The sequence below is a fragment of the Delphinus delphis genome, chromosome 20 (genome assembly GCF_949987515.2).
Source record: "Delphinus delphis chromosome 20, mDelDel1.2, whole genome shotgun sequence".
Taxonomy (NCBI): Eukaryota; Metazoa; Chordata; class Mammalia; order Artiodactyla; family Delphinidae; genus Delphinus; species Delphinus delphis.
Genome location: NC_082702.1, coordinates 42,379,638 through 42,397,583, shown reverse-complemented (window position 1 = coordinate 42,397,583; position 17,946 = coordinate 42,379,638). Strand labels below are relative to the sequence as shown.

Genomic DNA, 17,946 nt, shown 5'->3' with positions numbered 1-17,946 from the left:
GCGCCCCAGAGCCGGTGCTCGCTACCTGCTGCGGCCACAGAAGCGGCGCCCAACTCCTCTCCCACTTCCGCCTTCCACCGCCCGCACTTGGGCCAGGTCACGTGACCACGCGCGGTCACCTGACCCGGAAAAGGCTGGCCGGACCGCAGGTGTGTGCAACCTAGGCCAGGCCTAAGAACCTCTCGCCAGAAGGCCTTCTTATCCTCTGTAGGTTTAAAAGTGGGAGGGGTTTCCACTCGCTAGATGGTCTCCGAGCAATCAAATAAATTGAGGGCTCGCTGAGTTCCAGGCGCTTCATATACTCCTCCCATCAACCCCGAGGGCGGGCCTGTCTTAGCCCCATTTTACAAGTGAGAGGTGTTCAATCAAGTCAGCAGGTATTTACTGAACTCAGGGTTACCATATAAAATACAGGACGCCCGGTTAAATTTGAATTTTAGATAAACAACCATTAATACGTAGGTGTGCCCCAAATATTGCCTGGTACAGTACATGTTTATACTAAAAAACTACTTGTTGTTGATACTCATATTTAATTAGGCATCTTGTGTTTTAATTTGCTATATCTGACGACCCAAAGCCTACTATGTGCCAGGCACGGTTCTAGGCTCTAGAAACACAAAAGTAGCTTTTGTGGAGCGTCCGTTCTTGTGACATGAAACAAAGGCAGAAAGGCTCCAAAACTCTTGCTGGGGGTCCATAAAGTGCCCCACCACACCAGACAATCCCCATTTCCTTAGTATACAGACTAGACAGACCTTTATGAACTAGAAAAAACATTTTAAATCAGTATTCTTTACTGATAGTTGAGAACTTCAGCTTTGACAAGTTGAATGAAGGCTGAATTTTTCACTTTTAATCACCATTAACTAAAATTAATACTAATCACCTAATTAGCTCTAAGCACTGTGCACTAATTATTCTGTTATTTTTGGTTCTTCCAGTTTGGATGGATCTTGTTATGCGTACAAATGAAACTGGTTGAGCATTTAGTAATTCCAAATCCATCCAGGAGATGGCCTTTCAAGGAGCTACAGCTCTCAACACCTTAATTCCTATCTAAAAAACTATTAAAATTTCTCTAGTAACATTGATGGGAGTTGTACTAATTCTCTTTTAGGGGAATTAGGGAAGGCCTCTTTGATTTGGTGGCATTTGAGTAGGTGTTGACCAAAAGGAAAAAAAGGACTAGGCAAGGCAGGTTCTCACTGTGCATTAAAGAAGTAAAAGCTAAATATATACCTGGACCTATAAAGGCCCTAGGTGATACCTCCCACCCCTCCCCTTTGTTTCATCTCATCTCCAACTACTCTTTCACTCAGTACCCTGCTTCAGCCACTCTGGCCTGAGGGCCCTTGGACTGGTTTTTCCCTCTTCCTAGAAAGCTCTTTCCCCAGGTAGTCAGTTGGCTCACCCCCCATCTCTTTCAGATGTTTTCTTAACTGTCCCTTTCAGTGAAGCCTTTCCTGATCACCCTATTTAAAATTGCAACTCATCTCTTCCTTCCCCTCCTACCAGCCCTTTCCTGCTTTATTTTTTCTCTCCATATTTCCTCAGCTTAGCACTATCTGACTTTCATATGAATGTGTGTACGTATGTGTGTGTATATATATATATATGTATATGTGTGTGTGTATATATATATATATATATATATGTCTGTTTCCCACTACAAAAATTATGAAGACAGGAGCTATAACTCAGCTCTCAAAGCAGTGCCTGGCCCATAGGAGGCCTCTTTAAACAATCTGTTGAATGAATAGACTTCATCAACATTTATTGAGCACTGAACTCATTGCTGAAGGTCCTACAATATAGGAGATTTTTTTTAAGACACAAAAAATCTGAAATATGTCATCATAAAAGTGCCCTGCAAAAGTTAAAAAGTAAATTGAAATGTTCATTTAAGGAGAAAGACCCCTAAAGAAAGACCCCTGATTTCCAACCTACTTAAAGAAGACACACAATTAACTACAATGCAAAGCAGAAGTAATAACTGCTTATTGAGTGATAGAATCAAAATGTCTTAAGTATGGTGAGAAAGAAGGGTTCATATCCGTCCTTGGAGAAAAATCTGATTTGAGTAATGAGGACCAGTTTACAAAGGAAACAATCGAGCTGCTTCTTGGAGACTAAGTACGCAGGGATTGGCCAGCAGAATTTTCAGGCAGAAGAGAAAACAAGGGCAAAGGCAGAGACAAGAAAGTCCAGGACACTCCCAGGAAAGTCCAGAGGAATTCTAGGGATACTTACTGATTTCATGTAGTTTTTCTCTCCCCTACCCCACTGTTAAGCATGTAGTTTCATAGCTTGTACATTTTCCAGTCCTGGAAGTGAAGTCAGCTCTTCACTGGCACACAAGACGTTTCTTTCATAAAGGGCCTCACATGTAAAAGTTGTCATTACCTCCAGATAAGTTATACATGGAGTTCTAAATATGTTTGAAAGTGTTAATTTGTTAAGGTAAACTGTTTCAAGTGACCATAATTTCATAATAATGTTTGAGATTTCTTCACTTTTTAAAAAACAAGGAGCTTCAAAAAATTGAAGTGTTTTAGAGTTCACTTCACTTCTGAGAGAACCTGTCCCCAGACACCCTGTGCTACCACAGGCACTACCCTCAACTCCCTGAACACTCCCTTTGGACTTTCATACCTCAATGCTTTTGCCCTACTCATCCTTCAAGATTTGGCTCCAAGGTCATAAGCTCGAAGGTGCCCCTAGACACCACACAAAATATCACTTTGTTCATAACTGTTATATCACCCAAATTGTGGTGGTATAAATTAGCTCTCAGTACTTATTTGTTCACTAAATAAGAGTCCTTCTAAGGCTTCAGTGGACTTGAAGACTAGCGAGCATTACAGGGAAACAGAAAAGGGATTAAACTATTACAAAAAATGACAAAAACTACAAAATGTCAAGAAACCTTTTATATTAACAAGTATTTTTAATATTTACTAGAAAGTGAATGGCTCAGAGCCTGATCTTTCTTTCCCTGGCTATTCCCCTAAATCAGTGGTTCTCAAGTGTGGCCCCAGGTCAGCAGCACCAGCATCATCTGGAACTTATTAAAAATGCAGATTCTCCCACCCTGCCCAGACCTACTGAATCAGAAACTGAGGATGAACCCCAGCTATCTAGTTTGCCAAGCTCTCCAGGTGATCCTAATTCACAGTCAAGTTTGACAGCACTGATCTAGATCATTCTTCTTCACCCTAGTGTCTACAGAATTATTGCCAACTTCAATAAACCTCTTTTATTGTGGAGTCTAGTTTCTATATACTCCCTCCCTTTTTAGGCAACAGGAGCAATTGAGGAAGAACTTAGAGATACAAATATTAGCGTTGAGTGGATTATATTTTCTAGGCATGAAATAAAAACTTGATTAGAGTAAGGTGAATGAATGGAGAGGAGACCCAGGCACCTCAAAACAATTCAGAAGTGACATCAATAAAGTTTAGGAAGAGTGGTATGGGTTGAGAGTGGGAATAAACATGACTCAGAGATTCTTACCTCGAGTGCCTTTTTTGGTAATGCCATTCGGAAAAATAGGAACTCAACCAGTGAAGAAAGTTTAAGCGGGGTCAGGAGAGAAAACTACCTTAGTTTTAACCTTCCTCCGGAGTGAAGATGCCAAAAATTTCAGAAAGATGTGGCCAATGGCTAGGCTAGGGAATAAACAGGGATTGGACCTGTAGATTCCAAAGGCATTCCTATAATGCGATAATTGTGATAAGCCTTGGGGATAGATAGTATTGGTGAAGGAGAAAACTTAAGATACAGAGGCCAAGACAGTTCTGTGGTGGGTGCCCCGTGAGCAACGCAGAAGAGATGACAGTGAAGGAGGGTGAGAGATCATCAGAGACACAGCGGGACCAGGATAGTGATGTAACACCAAAGTGAGGCAAGGAGACAGTCCAGAAAGAGGAAATGGTCAGCATTGTAAAATTCTGCAGAGAAACTGAAAGTATAGAGAAATAAGAACAAAAAAATTGATATGATAGGGAATTCCCTGGCGGTCTAGGCACTTAGGATTCGGCCCTTTCACTGCTGGGGCCGGGGTTCGATCCCTGGTTGGGGAACTAAGATCCCACAAAAAAGAAAAAAAAAAAAAATGGAGACATCTGGGGAAGGAAAAGGAATTTGGGCACCTATTAAAAGACCCCCGAGGGCAGTGAACAATTTTTGGAAGTACGATGGATAAAGTATAACCAAAGGGTGGGCTTCCCTGGTGGCGCAGTGGTTGAGAGTCCGCCTGCCAATGTAGGGGACACGGGTTCGTGCCCCGGTCCGGGAAGATCCCACATGCCGCGGAGCGGCTAGGCCCGTGAGCCATGGCCGCTGAGCCTGCGCGTCCAGAGCCTGTGCTCCACAACGGGAGAGGCCACAACAGTGAGAGGCCCGCGTACAGAAAAGAAAAAAAAAAAAATTATAACCAAGGGGTAAAAACTAGAGTGAAGACTTGACAAAGTTTAGAATAACTCAACACCTCTGAAGATGGATGACTGAAAACTCAAGTCATCATTCAGCCAAAATTCGCCAGCATGAATTTCTAATAGACCAGATCTCATAATTATGAAATCTCAGCAAGTAATTATGAGCCTTATGTAAGTGGCGTAAGAGATCCTGGACCCAAGTTGCTCAAAATGAAGCGGGGGTAAGTAAGCAAGCAGCGGTCGGTATGACACAGTAGTAAGAAAGCGGCTCTGAGTCGGTTTGTTTCAGTGTTAATCTCGATACCTCACTAACTACCCATGTTAGCTGGGACTAGTTTTCTTGAGTAGCTACCCCTTACCCGTAAAATAGTACCTATTTCATAGGGTTGTTGTGATCTTTAAATTAGGGCATCTGTATTGATTGACTCTTAACAATGAAACTAATACAGACTATTTGCATTTAAGCGTAAAGAAGGCGCTAAGGAGCAGACGCCAAAGCGAATTTCCTCGGGTGGCCCCCCGCCCCTCCCAAGGTTTGACCCCGCCCACACCTCCCAGGCAGAGCTGGCGGCCTCACCGCGCATGCGCTCGGAGAGCCCTGAGCCGGAAGATGCTGCGGCGGCCGCCAGGAGACGGGGCCTAGCCGCGGCTGCTCTTCCCGGCTCCCAGATGCCCAGATCGGGACAGAGGGGCGGGCGCAATCTGCATGCGCATGCACGCTCCGGCCTCGATGGACCAAGATGGCGCCGGTGGAGCACGTTGTAGCCGATGCAGGGGCTTTCCTGCGGGACGCGGCTCTACAGGTACAGGGAGCTCCGGCGGAGAGGAGCGGGGTCTGGGCTGGTGGCCCCTAAAGGAGCTTGGGAAATCGTGCAGCGCGCTGCGTGGTGCGGGCGGGTATGAGTTGGGCCGATCTCTCCTCAGGACATCGGGAAGAACATCTACACCATTCGGGATGTGGTCAGCGAGATTCTGGATAAGGCCACGCGCAGGCGGCTCGCAGTCCTGCCCTACGAGCTGCGTTTCAGGGAGCCCTTCCCGGAATACGTGCGGCTGGGTGAGTGTCTCTGCCCGGTGTTAATGGCGAAGCTGGTTCCCGGGTTGCTGACTGAACCTGCTCTGGTTCTAATCGGAGTCTGGATACTTTATCAGAGTTGATTTAGAAACTGCACGGTCGGGCAGAAATAGAGACACAGATGGAGAGAACAAACGTATGGACACCAAGGGGGGAAAGTGGCAGGGGGTGGTGGTGATAGTGGTGGTGGGATGAATTGGGAGATTGGGATTGACATGTATACACTAATATGTATAAAATGGATAACTAATAAGAACCTGCTGTATAAAAAAATAAATAAAATTCAAAAAATAAGTAAATAAAAGAAACTCCACGGTCTAGGAGACCGTGGTGGGAGAGAGGAGTTCTGGGTCATGAGTCAGCCAGGCCTTGCCAGTTACTAGTTATGTGCCCCTGGGAATATCACTCAGACGCTCTAGGCCTCGGTTGCCTCCATCTGTAAAATGGGATTAACAGTACCTACCCGAGGGGTTGCTGGGAGCATTAAATGAGGAATAATGTCACTCAGCACAGTGTCCAGCGCTTTGCAAGTATTCAGTAAATTTGTTTGGATTAAAAATAGAAGATGGGAGGGAGCTGCAAGAGGGAGGAGATATGGGGATATATGTATATGTATAGCTGATTCACTTTGTTATACAGCAGAAACTAGCCATTGTAAAGCAATTATACTCCAATAAAGATGTTAAAAAGATTTTTAAAAAAATGGAAGAACCCAGATCTCTTACTCTCGCCCATTTCTTTTCAGTAGATAAGAGTGATGACTGTTTTGGATATGGAGGCCAGCCTCAAGTCAGAAAAAGGGATGGCTTTTAGGCCTTACATTAGTCCTGAAAGAAAACTAAACAACTCTCACTTGGCTTAGGAGTCAGCGTTGTTCTCTTGTTAGGGATCAAGGCGATGATCCTGCCCAGGAAAGGACCTAGGTGGTTGGAAGTGTTTTAGGGTTTAAAGGCCTGATAATGGAAATGTTGTTACCTACACTATTTGTGACTTCTTTAGCTTTCTCCAGCATCCTAGCTGTGTGATCTTTGACAGGTTACTTAATCTTTCTGAGGAAACACTAACAGTACGTACTTCATAAAATTGGGCTGAAACATTCCCACTCCTGGGCATATATCCAGACAAAACTATAGTAATTCAAAAAGATACATGCACTCCTATATTCATAGCAGCACTATTCACAATAGCCAAGACATGGAAACAACCTAAATGTCCATTGATGATGAACAGATAAAGAAGATATGGTACATGTATACAATGGAATACTACTCAGCCATAAAAAAGAACGAAATAATGCCATTTGCAGCAACATGGATGTAACTAGAGATTATCATACTAAGTGAAGTCAGAAAGAGAAAGACAAATAACCATATGATGTGACTTATATGTGGAATCTAAAATATGACGCAAATGAACCTTTTTGAAATAGAAACAGAATCACAGACATAGAGAACAGACTTCTGGTTGCCAAGGGGAAGGGGGTTGGGGGAGGTTGGGGTGAGCAGATGTAAGCTTTTATATATAAAATGGATAAACAACAAGGTGCTACTGTATAGCACAGACAGCTATATTCAATATCCAATGATAACCATAATGGAAAAGAATATTTTAAAAAGGAATGTATGTATATGTATAACTGAATTACTTTGCTGTGCAGCAGTAATTAACAACATTGTAAATCAACTATACTTCAGTTTAAAAAAAAAAAAGATTTGGGGCTTCCGTTTTTCTTGGGATACTGATCCTAAGTTCTTTTCATACTTTCATTATGGTTATCCAAGGTCATATAGCTCTTTGCTTTTAACTGAAGTTGGGAATCTCTTGTTTACAGTGACTGAGTTTTCAAAGAAAACTGGAGACTATCCCAGCCTCTCTGCCACAGATATCCAAGTACTGGCACTTACCTACCAGCTGGAAGCAGAGTTTGTTGGGGTGTCTCACCTAAAACAAGAACCAGAAAAGGTAAATAAGAAAGATAGTTGGTTTTATCTGTTTTAACTTTTTTTTTTTTTTTTTTTTGCGGTACGCGGGCCTCTCACTGTTGTGGCCTCTCCCGTTGCTGTTGTGGCCTCTCCCGTTGCGGAGCACAGGCTCCGGACGCGCAGGCTCAGCGGCCATGGCTCATGGGCCCAGCCACTCCGCGGCATGTGGGCTCTTCCTGGACTGGGGCACAAACCCGTGTCCCCTGCATCGGCAGACGGACTCTCAACCACTGCGCCACCAGGGAAGCCCTGTTTTAACTTTTTTATTATGAGAACTATCAGATGTACAGAAGTAGAGGGAATAGTATAATGGACCCAGTGTCCCCATCATCCTGCCTCCACAGTTGTCAACTCATGATCTGTTTTCATCTTTACCCGACCCCAGCCCTGAATATTTTGAACTCAGACAGCCTAACATTTCACTGATAGATATTTCTTGGTGTGTCTCTAAAGATAAGGTATGTCTCTAAAAAAAATAACCACAAAACCAATATTACACCTACACAAAATTAATAGTAATTCCCTGATATCATCAAATATCCAATCTGTGTTCACATTTCTCAATTATTTTATAAAATTTTTTTAATAGTTTACTTGTTTGGATCAGGATCCAGATAAGGTTCATACGTTGCAATTAGCAAACAATGTCTCAGTCTTGACCTGTAGGTTCTTGGTAACGTTGGTTAAATTTAAAAATGCAGGGACTTCCCTGCTGGCACAGTAGTTAAGACTCCACACTCCCAGTGCAGGGGGTCCAGGTTCAGTCCCTGCTCAGGGAACTAGATCCCCATGCTGCAACTAAGAATTTGCATGCCACAACTAAGGAGCCCGCTTGTCGCAACTAAGACCTGGTGCAACCAAATAGATAAACTAAATTAAAATAATAAAATGCAGAAAGAGTAAAAATATTCTCATTTTTTTTGGCTGTGTTGGGTCTTTGTTGCTGCGGGCAGGGTTTCTCTAGTTGTGGCGAGCGGGGGCTGCTCTTCATTGCGGTGTACAGGCTCTAGGTACGCAGGCCTCAGTAGTTGTGGCTCACGGGCTCTAGAGCACAGGCTCAGTAGTTGTGGTGCACGGGCTTAGTTGCTCCATGGCATGTGGGATCTTTCTGGACCAGGGCTTGAACCTGTGTCTCCTGCATTGGCAGGCAGATTCTTAACCACTGCGCCATCAGGGAAGCCCCTCTCACTAGTTTTTTAAAAATAGAATTCTTTTCCAGAAGGAAGCAAGAAAGAACACTTTAAATGATTACCATTTTTTTCAACTCTTGCTACCTTCAAAATTCTGGGTTCCTGTTGTGCTTTTAGGGACTTGTCCATCTTGGCTAAGTTGAAGAGACTAATGGTTTTGTGCCTGGACCCCATTGCCTGTTTCTAGGCCAGAGGATTTTGAAAGATAGATTATTAACCTTATACTGTAATAAGTAATTTCAAGTAGTGTTTGCAAAGAATTACTTGATCTCCGCTGTCTAAGGTCATCAAAACTGTAGTGGGCTCATGATTCTATTCTAGTCAGAACTGCCTTCACTTGTTTTCACCCAAGTGTAGAGTCCTCCAATCCAAGAAGTCTAAAAGTGATGCCTAAAATATAGACATCTGTGTGTCACCAGAATGTTTTGGGGCGATGGGAGTGAAGGGAATAGTTTCATATAAACTCTGACTTTGTGGCTCAGCTGGGTTTCTGCTTTGGCTTCTGTCAATTTGAGATTCCTAAAAATTGCCCTTTCCTGCAGTCTTTTGGGCAGGAATTAGCTGTTTTGTATCAGAAGCTTTAAAACAGCCTGTCTTTTGACCCAGCAATTCCACTCTTAGGCATTTATCCTAAGGATATAACCAAAGATACTTCCAAGTTTTACACATAATGATGTTCATTAAACCTTTATGTCTAGGGACAAAAAAGAAATGTCCTAAAGTGGTTATTTGGTAGTAGTGGAATCCCTGAATAATTCTTTACGGGCTTCCCTGGTGGCTCAGTGGTTAAAAATCCGCCTGCCAATGCAGGGGACACGGGTTCAGCCCTGGTCTGGGAAGATCCCACATGCCGCAGAGCTACTGAGCCCGTGCACCACAACTACTGAGCCTGCACTCCAGAGCCCATGCTCCGCAACAAGAGAAACCACTGCAGTGAGAAGCCCGCGCACCGCAATGAAGAGTAGCCCCTGCTTACCGCAACTAGAGAAAAGGCCGCACGCAGCAACAAAGACCCAACGCAGCCAAAAATAAAAATAAATTTATTTTTTTTTTAATTTTTACATATATTTTTATGTTTCCCACTTTTTAAAAAACATTGAATATCTTTGATTTCAATAACCAGGGGGAAGTATTTTGTTTTCTGTTTTTTAAATTACTCTTCCATGTTGAATTTTCAACCTGCATTTCTTTGCTTAGAGCTGTCACTTTTTTCTTTTCTTTTTAAAGGTTAAAGTGAGTTCATCAATTCAGCACCCAGAAACTCCTCTACACATTTCTGGTTTCCATCTGCCCTCAAAGGTAATTTCTTAGACAGGCCAGGCTCTTCATGCTCTTTTCTGTTACATGTCAGATCTCCACAAATTGTCTGTTTAGAGGGAACCAAATTTACCTAGACAGATAGCATAGTTTGTCCATCCTTGTCTGATCTGGCTTGTATATCGTATATCATTTCATTTATAACCCTCTCAATTTTCAGGTTTTAAAATTATTTTTCTTTTAACTTCAGCCTAAACCCGCACGAGGAACAGTAGAACATGGACACCCAGTCGGTGAGCCTGAGGACCTAGAATTCAGTTCCTTTGTGTTCTGGAGAAATCCTTTGCCTAATATTGATCATGAACTGCAGGAGCTGCTGGTAAGGCCCTGCTTTATGATCTCCTGATGACAAGAGACTAGCGTCTCCCAGCTGCTCCTTTGGGCGAGAAGTTTGAATTCTGTTAACGTTTCAGATTGACAAAGGTGAGGCTATTCCAAGTGAGGAAGAGAACGAAGAGAATGGATTTGAAGAAAGGAAGGACCAAGACAGTGATGATGACGGGGGTGGGTGGATAACCCCCAGCAACATCAAGCAGGTCCAGCAGGAGATGCAGCAGTGTGCCATCCCGAAGGATGTGCGGGTCGGCTGTGTGACTACAGACTTCGCCATGCAGGTGGGTGGAATGGGCATTGGCTGGCCCTGGGCTTGGTGTCGTACCCGTTACAGGCAGTGGTCCTTTGGAGGTTTGGGGGTGTGTACAGGACTGTTGTGTAATGCTTCTTTTCCTGGCTCTAGAAACTTTGCCTGTGCTCTTTGGTAATTTTTAGTTTTGCTTGGAGGTTAGGGAATCCTAGTATACCTACAGAATGTATGTGATGTATTAAATTTCTGATGTTCAGTATTCATGATCTGTTGCTGCTTTTCTTTCAGTGTGTGTAACGTCCTGTGCTCAGTTAAGTATTTGGAGACTGTAGAGGTTTTGAGTCCAGAAATGAGTATATTTGCTCTCACACAATAAATGTCTCTGTTAAGAGAGATTGCTAAAGGAGGCCTTGGCGAAATGATGTTCTCGGTCCATGGCACCTGAGAGAAGAAAAATCTGGGTCCTTGTCCTAGTTTACATGTCTTGAGAGGTATCCTAAGCTTGCTTTTCTTTAGCAGAAGCCCTTTATGAGCCAAACCAGGGTTTGGGAAGTTCTTTTAACTGTGATTATGCAGATATTAAACAATTCTTCGTTTTGCTATGAGCTCAGTTTCTCTTTAACTTGTTGGTTGCAGAATGTCCTGCTCCAGATGGGGCTGCATGTGCTGGCCGTGAACGGCATGCTGATCCGCGAGGCCCGGAGCTACATCTTGCGCTGCCACGGCTGTTTCAAGTATGTAGCCAATAACCTGGGCTCAGTGCCCCTCTGTTGAACACTCCTCTGTTCCTAAACCTTCTAGAGACTTCTTGAAGGAGAACCTTGCCTTGTGTACAGGCATTCCCTCCACCTTGTCTTTCCTACTCGGGCCAGGTTCTGCCCCCACCAGGGCACTGAAAGCCCTGGGACAGAGGTGGCCAGTGACCTCCCACCTGACAAAGCCAGGGCGGGTGTTTTTTGTCCCTACCTTTGTGTATAGGATTAAGGGTGTGGGTTCTGGAGCAAAGAGCCCTAGTCGTTTAGCAGTAAGTGCCAAAATGTTTATGGATGGGATAATGTCTGGGACTTGCTTTGAAATAAAACAGAAGTGGGAGGAATGGGTGAGGGTAGAGATGAAGCTGGGTGATGGGTCCATGAGGGTTCATTGTGCTCTTTGGTTTACTTCATGTTTGAAATTTTCTGTTTAAAAAAAAAGTGGACTCTGGATCCAGACTATGTGGGTTCCAATCCAGATTCTGTCTCCTAGTAGCTGTGTGACTTTGCAGAAGTTGGTCAGCTTCTCTGTACCTCAGATTCTTCTTATGTAAAATTAGAAAGGTGGTTGTGAGGAATTAGGGAGATCGTCACATAAAAGAGTGCTTGTCTGGCGCATAGGAAGTGCTCCATTGAGGTGAACTGTTTAGTTCACTGACCATGCACTCCTCCCCATTTCTTTTCTGCCTCATGAATTGGTTTTTCTCGTGGTGAGGGCTGGTGTTGTGTGGAAAGGCCCCCAGATCCGAGATCTGGTTGGAATGGAAGAGACTATACTGCAGCCCTGCTGTTGAGTGAAGCGTGGCCCTGGGAACTTGGTGGCTTCCAGCCTTTCCACAGATTCAGTCTAGACATGGTAGCCATCATGTCAGGTATCTGGTGGAGCCCCTTAGTGTGGAGGCCTGTGTGCACTGCTTTCCGAAGCAGTAAGGTGTCTCTCCCTGTGTCCCCAGTGCTGTTCCACTGACGGTGGAGTAGCCTGGATGAAGCCCTCCCCCACGTGGCTCGGGGCCCATCTCTGTTACCGTCCTCTGCAGGTCTGCTGGGGAGCCACTCCTCAAAACTGCCTCTGCATTCTTTGAATCTTTAGTGTGTAAACGTGCCAGGCTCATGTCGGTAAAGCTTTTTGCTTCATGAAATCTCATTTCCCCCATTGTCCTTTGTTACAAAAGCTCTAAGTTCCTCAAATTAACATTCGTTCTTAGAAACACTTGGAAATGTTCTCCATTCTTGTTAGATTAACCCCAGTGACTGAGTGGTTTCTTGCACAAAATAATTATTTCCTAGCCCCTGTTGCTTAGTTCACTCGCAGAGACTTCAGGAAAGGGCTTGGCTTCTCTGGCAGTTTCATGCAGCTCTTGTGTCCTTACCACTGGGAACTGAGGGAGAATTCCTCAAGGACAGACACCAGGGCTCCTGCTTGGTCCCTGACAACAGCAGCTTTGCCTGTTCAGGTCCATCGTTGGGCCTTGAGCGGGTGCGAGAGAGGCAAGGCCTGTGGGTTTGCCTCAGCACCCACACCCATTCAGTCATAGCAGCTTTGATAGTGTATCCTGTTGGTTAGTAAATTCTCAGCACCTCCAGAGCCACCTCCTGGCTCAATGCCTAGGCTGATACTTGGGCACAAGGTGTTCAGAAATAGTTGAGTAATGTAATAATATGACCCTTGAGAAAGTATGGTGGTGGTAAGAGCACTGACTCTGGAGCCAGATTCCCTGGGCTTATACCTGCCACTTACTAGCTCTGTGACCTTGAGCAAGCTACCTTACCTTGCCTTCGTTTCCCCATCCGTAAAATGGAGATATATCAACTTCATAGGGTTATTTTGACATTAAACTTGTGGAATAATGCCTAACAAAATTCAGTAAGAGTTCATTATTACTGTAACAACATTCTGCTCAGTTTTCTTACTTACTAACTTGCTCCTTATGTCATTTACCTTTGCCGTGGGAGCCGTGCAGCAGCAGTGTGCTTATATCAGCAGCGTGAGGGCAGGTGGCCTTGGTCTGGGATGTGTGCGGTGCAGTCCAGCCTGTCCCCATTTCTTGTGTCTCCTCCTCTGAGGCCCGAGACTCACCTTGCGCTCTGGGGATGGGGTTTGCTGCCTCTGGCTCCAGTGTGATGCATCTCCTTTGTTCCTGCAGGACAACATCTGACATGAGCAGGGTGTTCTGTGCACAGTGTGGAAACAAGACACTGAAGAAGGTGTCTGTGACCGTCAGCGACGATGGAACCCTGCGCATGCACTTTTCCCGCAACCCTAAGGTGCTGAATCCTCGGGGCCTCCGGGTGAGTGGCGCATCTCCCGCTCCCCTAACAGCAGGGCCCAGGTCGGGGAAGCGAGACCTTTTAGCACCAGGATCGAAATGATCAGAGAGGACAAACAGACCCTCCTGGTTTCTAAAGATAGTTATTGAAAGCCTGTGATCCAGGGACCAAGGCAGGTGGGGAGAGCTCACAACTCAACCTCCCTGGGAGGTTTTTGAGGAGTTTGCAGTCTAAGGAGAAATAACCAGTAATTCCACACGGTAAAAAGCAAGGGCCAAATATATGTGGGGTCAAAGAGGGATGGTTTGCAGGACGGTGGAGGATGGATTTGTGTGGGAATTTGAGGATGGGTAGAATGTCTAGAAGCTTCAAGAACCACAAGGGAAGGTTGTGTAAATACTCAGCACAAGAGAGTCCTGGGCTGGATACACAGTGGGGTGGATTTGTTTTGAGGAATCAGGAGAGAAGTGTTGACAGGCAGGCAAGTATGAGTGTGGCTGACCTGGCTCTGAGTTCTCCAGGTATGGTGCATGCCACTAACGTTAGAAAGGTTGTTTTTTTTTTTAACTTTCTATTTTGAAATAATTTTTTTAATGGTATCTCGTAGTTTTTTTTTTTAATAAAAAGTTGCCAAAAATAGTACAAATAATTCCCATTTAGCTTTCACTTAGATTTCCCAATTTAATCATTCACTATATTTGCTTTATCATTTATATTTTTTCTTTTCCCCTAAACCATCTGAGAGTAAATTGTGCATGACGCCCTTTTGCACCTAGATACTTCAGTGTGTGTTTCCTGAAACAAGGACTTCATCTTAGATACCCACAATACAATTACCAAAACCAAGAAGTTAACATTACTTCAATACTATCTAATCTATGAACCATATTCAGACTTTTTTTTTTTTTTTGAGTTTATTAATTAATTTATTTATTTTGCTGTGTTGGGTCTTCGTTTCTGTGTGAGGGCTTTCTCTAGTTGTGGCAAGCGGGGGCCACTCTTCATCACGCTGCGCGGGCCTCTCACTATTGTGGCCTCTCTTGTTGCGGAGCACAGGCTCCAGACGCACAGGCTCAGTAGTTGTGGCTCATGGGCCTAGTTGCTCCACGGCATGTGGGATCTTCCCAGACCAGGGCTCAAACCTGTGTCCCCTGCATTAGCAGGCAGACTCTCAACCACTGCGCCACCAGGGAAGCTCCAGACTTTTTTTTTTTTTCTGGCTGTGCCACGTGGCACGTGGGATCTTAGTTCCCCAACTAAGGATCGAACCCATGCCCCCTGCATTGGAAGTGCAGAGTCTTAACCACTGGACTGCCAGGGGAGTCCTTAGACCATACTCAAACTTTGCCACAGATTTCTTTTACAGCAAGAGAAGGGGGTTTGTTTGGGGTCCAGGATCCAGTCTAGGATCACATGTTGCATTTCACTGTTGCATTTCATTGTCCTATCTCCTTAGTCTCTTTTAAACTGAAGTAGTTTCTCAGGTCTGCTGTCTTTCATGACCTTGACAGTTTTGAACAGTTTTGAAGAGTACAAAGCAGTTACTTTGTAGACTCTCCTTTACCTTGGGTTTGTCTGGTGTTTCCTCCTGGTTAGATTCAGGCTGTGTCCAATTTACTGCTGATAATAACTTTGATCACTTAGTTGGAGGTTTCTTGTGTAACCACAATATAATTAACAAAACCAAGATTACCAAATTTCCTGTAAGGTTATTATCCGTGATTAATAAGTAACTTAGAGAAAGATAGTCTGATACTGTGTGAATACTGTTTCTCATCAAACTTTTACTTGTTAAAGTCATCTGAATCAGTTTTTACAATGAAGGTTGCCAAATGGTGATTTTCTAATTGCATCATTTCTTCTCCATATTTATTACTTGCCATTCTGCTGTAAAGAGGAACTTTCCCATATATCATTTATATGAGTGTGGTCGCATGTATTTTTATTGTAGTCTGTAGGCTGTGATCCATTGCTATCCTTATTTATTTTGATACTCAAACTGTTCATGGAGCCCCTTCAGGATGGCTTCTGTGTCTTTCTGATGTGCCCCAGTTATTCTTTGAACAATTTTACTTTCTGGCACAGCAAGCTGTTCCGACTCTTATACCTCCCTGCCTGTGCCCTGGAATCAGCCATTTCTCTAAGGAGCTCTTAAGTTTTTAGAAGCAAAGATCTGGGCACTGGACAGTGGGTATGCTTATTGTCCTAGGGTGGCATTAATTCTAGGTCCACAGTGGACAAAGATGGGAAATATTATATATAAATACACATATTAATACTTTTTCTCTTATCTGTATTAAAAATTGAATTTATAACTTCAGATTCAGTTCAACACCAGAGTTCATTCTAGCCCTCCCTCTAATATCCATAACACCCTTCATAACACCATTTTCCATAATTATAATTTTGTTCAACTGGAGTGTGTGTGTGTGTGTGTGTGTGTGTGTGTGTGTGTGTGTGGTTATTTCAGAAGTGCTAACCTATACCATTATGAAAATGGTACCTGCCTACTAGGGTTCTGTGTTTTAGTGTAATTTTTTCCGTCTTTTGTTGAGGGAATGTAGTCACAATACCGTGTTGCTTTTCATCTGTGAGGTGAGAGTAGGCTCAAGTGGGAAGATGCATGTCATGTACTCAGTGCACAGTAGGCAGTGACGATAGACTCCGTTGGTGTCGTCTGCCTGCGTGCAGAGTTGTCAGGTAAGCTTTACGTAACAGGATCTGATGTGTATAAATACGAATCCCCGTCCTCCTAATGGCCTTTCCTCGTCTTATTTGCAGTATTCACTCCCCACTCCCAAAGGGGGCAAGTACGCCATCAACCCCCACCTGACCGAGGACCAGCGCTTCCCTCAGCTGCGACTTTCCCGAAAGGCCAGGCAGAAAACTGACGTGTTTGCCCCTGACTACATAGCTGGGGTGTCTCCCTTTGCAGAGAATGACATCTCCAGCCGGTCAGCTACCTTGCAGGTCCGAGACAGCACCTTGGGAGCCGGCAGGAGACGGTTAAATCCCAATGCTTCCAGAAAGAAGTTTGTGAAGAAAAGGTGAAGCATGAGCTCCACAGGCAAGCTGGACTGATGCTGTGACTGCCCAAGAGACCCATGTCTCAGGTCCCCAGCTGTGCCAACTCCACAACCACTTGGACACAGAAGAGGCCTGGCTTCCATAGTGCTGCCCCAGGACTCACTGTGGTGCCTCGGGTTGGGTTTGTGGTGGAACCCGCCATCCCTTGGCCTGTGTGTATCCAGGAGGTTTATGTGAACATTGTGACCTGACCTACTTGGACATGGACAGCTGCAAGAGCAAAGGATTCCAGCACCAAGAAGTTTGCAACAACCAGCCACACCCCTTCCCTCTTTAGTATAAAAGAAGCCTGAATTCTGACTCAGGTAAGATGGTTCTTTGGGACAGGAGTCCACCATCTTCTTGGTCTGCTGGCTTTCCGAATAAAGTTGCTGTTCCTTGCCCCACAACTTGTCTCTTGATTTATTGGCCTGTCATGCGGTGAGCAGTATGAGCTTGGACTCAGTAACTCCTTCTACCTATAAAAGTCCTTTATTTTGTACAGCTCCTTGGAGCTCCTTTCTTTGTGCTAGATGGAATGCTGCCTGATTCATGAATCATTAAATAAAGCCAATAAGAGCTTTAAAATTTACCCAGTTGAATTTTGTATTTTAAGTTTTGGTAGTAGTGGTGGGATCTGAAGACTCCTGATGACTTCATAGACAACAAGAAATACACGTGTTGATATCCACAAATGCTTTGAGTTCTTTTTTTTTTTTTTTTTTGGCCAGGCTGTGCAGTATGTGGGATCTTAGTTCCCTGACCAGGGATTGAACTTGTGCCCCCTGCAGTGGAAGTGCAGAGTCTTAATCACTGGACCGCCAGGGAAGTCCCTGAGTTCTCTTTCTTTGTCACTGTTTCTGAGGGCCGTGGGTAAGTTCCTCTTGATACGAACTCCACTCTCTACATTGAGCTCCTGGTCTAATTGGCTTTCCAGTCCAGGATTTATGGGTTGGTCTAGACTGACAGGAGTCTCTAACAGAGCACCAGTCCTTAGCCCTTGGTTAGTCTGTGGTCCCAGGACACAGCGTAATGGGTCAGTTTGAGCTGACACCTGGAACCCAAGTCCCCAGCTCTCAGTCAGTCTGAGGGCTCAGTTAGTCCCCACCCCTTTTTTATTTAAATTTATTTATTTTTAGCTGTGTTGGATCTTCGTTGCTGCATGCGGGCTTTCTCTAGTTGTGGCAAGCAGGGGCTACTCTTCATTGCAGTGCGCGGGCTTCTCATTGCAGCAGCTTCTCTTGTCGCAGAGCACAGGCTCCAGGTGCGCGGAC

The 17,946-nt window shown here is 44.5% G+C and overlaps 2 protein-coding genes across 2 annotated transcripts in view; one reads left to right on the top strand and one right to left on the bottom strand.

Annotated features, from left to right (window-relative positions):
* The window catches only part of WWP2 (WW domain containing E3 ubiquitin protein ligase 2), a 145,190-nt gene extending 145,026 nt beyond the window's left edge, over nucleotides 1-164 (bottom strand). The window contains exon 1 of the mRNA XM_060000151.1: nucleotides 26-164. The gene's annotated coding sequence lies outside the window, so the exon portion shown is untranslated. The remainder of the gene's footprint in view (nucleotides 1-25) is intronic.
* Nucleotides 165-5,048: 4,884 nt separating this feature from the next.
* On the top strand, nucleotides 5,049-17,226 carry NOB1 (NIN1 (RPN12) binding protein 1 homolog). The gene is made up of 9 exons (XM_060000235.1): nucleotides 5,049-5,242; nucleotides 5,364-5,496; nucleotides 7,346-7,476; nucleotides 9,914-9,985; nucleotides 10,194-10,322; nucleotides 10,417-10,617; nucleotides 11,223-11,320; nucleotides 13,483-13,627; nucleotides 16,388-17,226. The coding sequence occupies exons 1-9, from the start codon at nucleotides 5,180-5,182 to the stop codon at nucleotides 16,655-16,657; spliced, it is 1,242 nt and encodes a 413-aa protein (XP_059856218.1). The 5' UTR covers nucleotides 5,049-5,179; the 3' UTR covers nucleotides 16,658-17,226.
* Nucleotides 17,227-17,946: the final 720 nt, after the last annotated feature.

Bases quoted from the DNA above. Each gene is read 5' to 3' on its own strand.
- NOB1 (XM_060000235.1), top strand. From the start codon at position 5,180: ATGGCGCCGGTGGAGCACGTTGTAGCCGATGCAGGGGCTTTCCTGCGG. The intron at 7,477-9,913 runs GTAAATAAGAAA...TTCTTTTTAAAG, and splicing joins TAAAACAAGAACCAGAAAAG to GTTAAAGTGAGTTCATCAAT. The intron at 13,628-16,387 runs GTGAGTGGCGCA...TCTTATTTGCAG, and splicing joins TGAATCCTCGGGGCCTCCGG to TATTCACTCCCCACTCCCAA.